The following is a 7,228-nucleotide window of genomic DNA, read 5'->3' as shown; positions in this document are numbered from 1 at the left end:
TGCGTAGCAGTAGTGGCGCGGTAGTATGTGTGTAGTAGTAGCGGTGCAATAGTGCGTCTATATGTAAAACTATTTAGGGGCTGCATTGTGGGGGGGAGGGAGGGTGATTAAGGGGCTGTGATGTGAGGGGGGTGGGGGGGGTTAAGGGACTACTTTGTGAGGAGGGTTAAGGGACTATTTTGTGAGGGGGGTTAAGGGGCTGCTTTGAGGGACAGAAAACAAACAAAAAACAGTAATAACCTTAATAAATATAACATTTAGAAAATTGTATATATATATACTGTTATCTTCTTCCATGCCTTACCACCGGACAGGTCCTCCAAACACCCACTGTCTGTCCTCCTGTCACTCCTGTGTCTGCCGCGGCCACCACCCTAGAAGATCCAGCCTGCCCTGCGTGAGATGGAGTGCGCTGATGTTTGATGTCACTTGGCACACCACAATCACGCGAGGGATGTTCCCTGGAGGAGATGCTCCATCTCCTCATACTCATCAGTTTGCACTACAAGCAGCAGTATGAGATTGGGGAAATGCTGCCTGTAAGGTGCTGCAAACTGATGACACACAAAATTGCTGGAGAAAAAATCTTGGGTGTCAATTTGCTTCCCCTCTCAAAGTTCTGCCTGGGTCCAGTGGACCCAGCACGACCCATGGAAGGGCCGGCCCTGAGCAGACCACACTCAAAAGTCCCAGCCTGTGCCCCTCCTGGGGTGTGTGGGCCTGGCTCGGGCCATCTGGCTTCCAGATTCACATACAAGCCCACCACTTTCACCCGGTAGCTCAGAGTGTAGCCTGCCTCCCCCCCCACCTTGTGTAGAGGCGCACAGTTGAGGCAGGGATGGAGGTGCAGTACTGTGCTAGGCAGGGGGCTGTGCAGAGAGTGGGGAGAGGGCTTTCTTTGTCACCCTGTGTAGGTGAAACCAGGCCGGGCCCTCTGAGTTTACTGAATTATCTACACAGTGACAGAGTGTAAAACCACATGTAACAGGGAGACCACATGGGCCTCCTGGAGCATGGGTGGGGCCGCCATTGTGACCCCTCAAGCTCTGCCTATGACCCAGACATAGTTAGGATGGGTGAGAATGTAACCTAGAACCATCTGCCAGGAGCCCTACAAAATAACTCCAACAGCATAACCTTGCACTTGTAACACTTGCATATACAGTATATGGATACCTATAGGTCATTTTTGCTCAAGCACTTTTGAATTGCGTTGTGTTCTTTAATGTGCATTAGCATGGTAAATAGTTTTCTTATGTATAAATAGCATTTGGTGATTTCACATTTAGACTCTGCTGATTTTTTCTTTTTTTTTAAGCCCGTGGTGTGTGAAACACACTCAAAAGACTTACACCCGGTGCATAAAAAAAGTGCACACACACAAAACGTGAGACACACAAAAAGTGCACAAGGCGTACACATATCCCTCCTCCGAAGAGGAAGTGCCCTAACCCTGATCCCCCAGGGCGCAAGACTCCTGACGGGGACTAAGGAACTCACTATGGCCTGCCCAGCTGAAGCCAGGCAGACCCTGTTCTCCAGGGGGACTGGCGAAACAGCCCACCCCAAGTACTTGGTGGGGCTCCCCCGAAGGGAGACCCCATGAGAGAGGGTGAACTAAGCCAAAAGGCCATATCCACCCCCTCCCAAGATGTTCAGGGCAGGCCCGAGGACCTACGCCATACTTGTCGTGCAAAGTGATCAACCAAAAGGGACAAACGTGACACGCAACAAAGAAAAAAAGTGGGGAAAGGGGAAGTGGAGAAGTACTGGGTAGTGTCAAAGTGCAAGACCTTGCCAGGCCCCCCCAGCCAGGAATAAACAATTCCTCTGGTGCTGGCCAAAAGGCCCGTCCCAAGAGGCTGGTGCGAAAAAAGTGTGATGTGGTGCAGTGACCAAGGTGCCAAAAACTCAAAAGTGAACTGCGCCTCACCAATGAGAATTACGGCACCCCTGGGCTGCCACCCCAGGGGCACGTACACCACAGGCTTTTTTTTGGTCCCGGCCATTTAGCTGGACCAGTGTAGCCTATCCCCACCAGCCGACATCGGAACCTGGACATCTTAGGGAGAGACTACCTTCCACTGGGGACAGGCCTTTTGCAAGGCCAGAATCAAAACCCAGGAGAGAAAGCCCTCCCATCGCCATCCCGTTCCTCAGCCAATTACATCCAGGAGCAATAGCACCGGCCACCCAGTCAGACCGGCTTTCTTGCTCCCTTCAAACTGGTTAGAACAGTTCAACCCATTCAAATCAGAAGGCGGCGGTCCCCACATGCTTTCCCGGACATGACCTACTCTCCATACCCCAAGGACGTCTGGGCGCTCTGGATTTTGGTCATGCCGGTACTAGCTGAGGTCCATACCAACTGATAAGAACAGATACTACACTTGATCTTGGCCAAAAGGCCGAGAAGCGATTTAGACTCTGCTGATGTTTCTAATACATTTTTACTAATTGATTAATGTCTCTATTGTGCTTGCATCCTCATTTCCAGGTAATTGGCATATAAATGTGTATGCTTATTTAGTGTCCATATTTAGACATACAGTGTTTTCTTGGTTAACATCATTTGCTTTCATCATATACACTATAAAGTTTGTCGAGCTGCAAGCACTTCTCCAATCAACCTCCAGTTCTTTCAACTGTTCTCCAATCAACCTTCAGTTTTCTGTAGCAGAATTCATAGGAAATTATAGTCACACTGGAGGCAATTCAGTTCAACGCATGGGACTTTAGGATGGCAGTACGAATAAATATGTTCTTTAAAGGCTAAGTTCACCTTTCTGAACATGTTACATGTTACGTCCATGTTTAGGGTTTAACATGTAACATGTTCAGCATGTACCCCCTCTACCTCCAATCCCCCCCTCTCCATGACAGTGGGAGGGGGATCCTCTCCCCACACCTGCTGTCAATATTTGAAAACAGCATGGCTGTGTGAGGTTTCGCCCACATGTTCGCGTCCTTCATTTACAGTTTCCTGTGAATGAATTGACTTCAAGTTCCATCAGCCATTGTGGCTGATGGCTTCTAGTTCTCAATAAACAGTGAGGGTGCTGGTAATGAGCACTCTCGTAGCTCATTGATCTTCTTGCTCTCAAGTAACTGCCTGCCTGTAATGGAGGTACAGACAGACAGCTATTCTGAGTCTGCAAGAGCCTGTGATTGCACCCATGAACTGCTGATCGCATGTGCAATGATCCGCAGTTACAGTGAGGGAAAAGTATTGGATCCCCTGCTGATTTTGTTCGTTTGCTCACTGAGAAAGAAATGATCAGTCTATAATTTTTATGGTAGGTTTTTTTTTTTTTTTTATAACAACAAAAATATCCAGAAAAACGCATTTCAAAAAAAGTTATAAATTGATTTGCTTTTTAATGAGTGAAATAAGTATTTGATCCGCTATCAATCAACAAGAATTATGGCTCCCAGGTGTCTTCTATACAGGTAACGAGCTGAGATTAGGAGCATTCTCTTAAAGGGAGTGCTCCTAATCTCAGCTTGTTACCTGTATAAAAGACACCTGTCCACAGAAGCACTCAATCAATCAATCAGATTCCAATCTCTCCACCATGGCCAAGACCAAAGCGCTGTCCAAGGATGTCAGGGACAAGATTGTAGACCTACACAAGGCTGGAATAGGCTACAAAATCATTGCAAATCAGCTTGGTGAGAGGGTGACAACAGTTGATGCGATTATTCGCAAATGTAAGAAACACAAAATAACTGTCAATCTCCCTCGGTCTGGGTCTTCATATACGATCTCACCTCATGGAGTTTCAATTAGCATGAGAACGGTGAGGAATCAGCACAGAACTACACAGCAGAATCTTGTCAATGATCTCGAGGCAGCCATAGTCATCAAGAAAACACACTACGCCGTGAAGGACTGAAACCCCGCAGCACCTGCAAAGTCCCCCTGCTCAAGAAAGCACAGGCCTGTCTGAAGTTTGCTCACAAACATCTGAATGATTCAGAGGAGAATTGGGTGAAAGTGTTGTGGTCAGATAAGACCAAAATCAAGCTCTTTGGCATCAACTCAACTCGTCAGGGGAGGAATGCTACCTATGACCCCAAGAACACTATCCCCACCATCAAACATGGAGGTGGAAACATTATGCTTTGGGGGTGTTTTTCTGCTAAGGGGACAGGACAACTTTACCGCATCAATAGGGACGATGAATGGGGCCATGTACTGTCAAATCTTGGGTGAGAACCTCCTTCCCTCAGCCAGGGCATTGAAAATGTGTCATGGATGGGTATGCCTGCATGATATTGACCCACAACACATGGCCAAGGCAACAAAGGAGTGGCTCAAGAAGAAGCACATTAGGGTCCTGAAGTGGCCTAGCCAGCCTCCAGAGCTAAATCACATAGAAAATATGTGGAGAGAGCTGAAGGTTCGAGTTACCAAACGTCAGCCTCAAAACCTGTATGACTTGGAGAGGATCTGCAAAGAGAAGTGGGACAAAATCTCTCCTGAGATGTGTGCAAACCTGGTGGCCAACTACAAGAGACGTCTGACCTCTGTGATTGCAAACAAGGTTTTTGCCACCAAGTACTCAGTCATGTTTTGCGAAGGGGTCAAATACTTATTTCACTCACTTAAATGCAAATCGATTTTTTAACTTTCTGCATGCATTTTTTCTGGATTTTTTTTTTTCTCTCACTGTTAAAAAAAAAAACTACCATTAAAATTATAGACTGATCATTTCTTTGTCAGTGGGCAAACATACAAAATCAGCAGTGGAATAAATACTTGTTTCCCTCACTGTATTTAAAAAGAAATAAATGCACATTTTTTACTTGGGGGGGAAAAAAGTGCATTTATCATTATTTTTTTAAAGTGAACTTGTTACTTGGGGGGGAAAAAAGTGCATTTATCATTATTTTTTTAAAGTGAACTTGTGAGCGGGTGATCTTCAGTGTCTTCATTATAAAATCTAGTTCCAAAGCCACATTAGTGTAAAGTAAATAAAAAAAATATAGCATGTCTAAAGTGTTCTTTTTTACTTGGATATTTGCTTTGTATTCATTACTGAGAAATGCAATGCAATTTTACCACTTGCAATGCTCAGAACTATAGTGGAGTGTGTAGGTCACTATGGCTGGTTATATTCATTTAGAGAAAGTGAAATGGTCCAACTATTTTTAATTGCATTTTATAATACATATTACAATTCTATACATTTGAACAAATTAATTCATTTAAGGGAGAGGCATTTAGGTCCACACTGGCTGTAGATTTTTTCTTGGTTAACTTTCCACCACTTTTGATGTATTTGTCCTTAGTATGAATGACCTGGATGTACTGGTCAGTGCTGCTGTTTTGCTGGTCACTGCTGGATGCATTAGACATTGAGTCTGACTCTGTAAGGCAAGGTTCAAGTTTGTGCTTTGACTTGACTTTCCGGTGGCGTTCCACAAACTGTTCATCGAGGTCAAAGTTTTTCAGATTTATTTTTTTGCGATGATGTGGCTTTTCTGAGTCAATCTGAAAGCCTCCTTCCCAGGATTTATATTGCATGCGAGCTAGATCTCGCCCAGATATCATTTGGCCTTCATTACGGTCTCCAATGTAAAACCGAGGATTATGACGGAGATCGGATAGTGAGCGAGGACGGCTAGATCTGCGGATTAAATCCCTGTGAATTTCATCTTCCTCTTCCTCACTCAGGTGCGGTGAGTGAGAGCGACGTGGTGTTTGAACAACATACTTTCTGACATTTCTTGGATATAACTCCACTATATCACCAGACCCGTCCATTCGGAAATGTCTTGGCAGTCTTGATGTGGAACGGAGGAGTTTTTTACGAGATTCATGTTCATTAACAATATAATATCTTGCGTGTGGCCGATGAGGGAGAATACTTGGTGTACTGGACCCATGGCGTTCAGGTGTAACGTGTCTCAGGCCTTTCCTGAACAGAGGCTCTGATAGGGCATCCTCAGCTTGTTTCTTTGGCCCTGCTGAATAGTAGTTCTTGGTTCTGCAGGCATCATTGAAGCTTCCTTGCTTTATACTGGGAGGTCTGAAAATGAAAACATATTATTGCATCCACATTAAGATTACATTGCAGTTAAATAATGAGATATTAAAATTATAATTACTATACACTCTAAACCAGCCTTTCTCATCCTTTTTTCCCCAGAGGAACTCTCTAAATCATTTTCAGGAATCAGAAGAACCCTTGATAAAACCAATTCATTGGTGGTCTGTGGGAAAATTTCCCTCTTCCATTTGGGGCCAGAGAGAAGAGTACCCTCGTCCTCCTCATACAGGGAGCTAAAAAGATCTTTAGACCCAAGGTAATTGGTGCCATGCAGCTGGCTCTGCCAAGTGGCGCTGGACATGAAACTATGCAAGCAACCATCCAATGTGAGGTCAATCGGCCACTTCTCAAGGAACCCCTAGCAACCTCCAAAGAAACCATAGGGTTCCACAGAACTGTGGAAAGAGAAACAGAAACAAACCCACGTTAATAATAGCAGAATTGGAATATATGGTAGAAGACAAGGTAGCAACTAATGCACTATAAATCCCCCCCTCCAAAGAAGTAAAGATGTCTATAAAAGTTATTAAAAACATCTAACTTTAACGTGCCACAGAAGCAGGTAAAAATGGCAGATAAAATTTGTTAAAATCTTCAGAATATATGTAGTAGATCTATAAATTGTTGATGTTCCTTAAGTAGTATGTTTTAACAAGGCTATGTCATAAAAAATAAAAATATAGGTATTATAAAAAGCTGAACTCCAGGCATATATTAAAGTGGGCCTTGTCCCATGAAAAATTATGCCCGATATGCTTGTTTTCCCAGGATAAACATTATTACAAGCTCAGTAAATCCTGCGTTGTCTTTTTCTCCCCTGGTACTCTGCTGCTGCATGTCCCATGCCGCCATCTTTGTTTTCATCATCATCGGGAGCCTATTGTCTCTTCCTTGTTCTTGCAACTGGCCCCCTGATCACTCGGTTCCAAATCTTACACATGCACAGATGGAGATCTGCTGCCATGTCTTTTATATCACAAGTTGCCAAAGTGTGTGGAGATCTCTGTCCTCAGCCTCCTGGGATACATGTTCGCATTTCCATCTGCACATGTGCGAGATCTGGTGGCATGTGTTTCCCATTATAAAGTGCAATAGTATCAGGAGATTGCATGAGAATTTGGCACCTATGGCCCTGCAGCTTTCTGGGATGCATGATATGTATGCCAGGAAGC

General features: G+C 44.5%; 1 protein-coding gene across 1 annotated transcript in view; it reads right to left on the bottom strand.

Moving 5' to 3' along the window:
* Window positions 1–5,185: 5,185 nt before the first annotated feature.
* Window positions 5,186–7,228, bottom strand: part of TMC3 (transmembrane channel like 3) — a gene marked incomplete at its 3' end in the record, with an annotated part of 147,670 nt that continues 145,627 nt past the window's right edge. Inside the window, exon 22 of the mRNA XM_082253474.1 lies at window positions 5,186–6,035. Coding sequence (XP_082109600.1) covers window positions 5,186–6,035 — 850 coding nt within the window. The remainder of the gene's footprint in view (window positions 6,036–7,228) is intronic.

This window comes from Pelophylax lessonae, assembly GCF_965119305.1.
Source record: "Pelophylax lessonae genome assembly, chromosome: 4".
In the NCBI taxonomy this organism is placed as follows: Eukaryota; Metazoa; Chordata; class Amphibia; order Anura; family Ranidae; genus Pelophylax; species Pelophylax lessonae.
The sequence above is the reverse complement of the archived record's forward strand: the minus strand, read 5'-3'. Positions and strand labels throughout refer to the sequence as shown.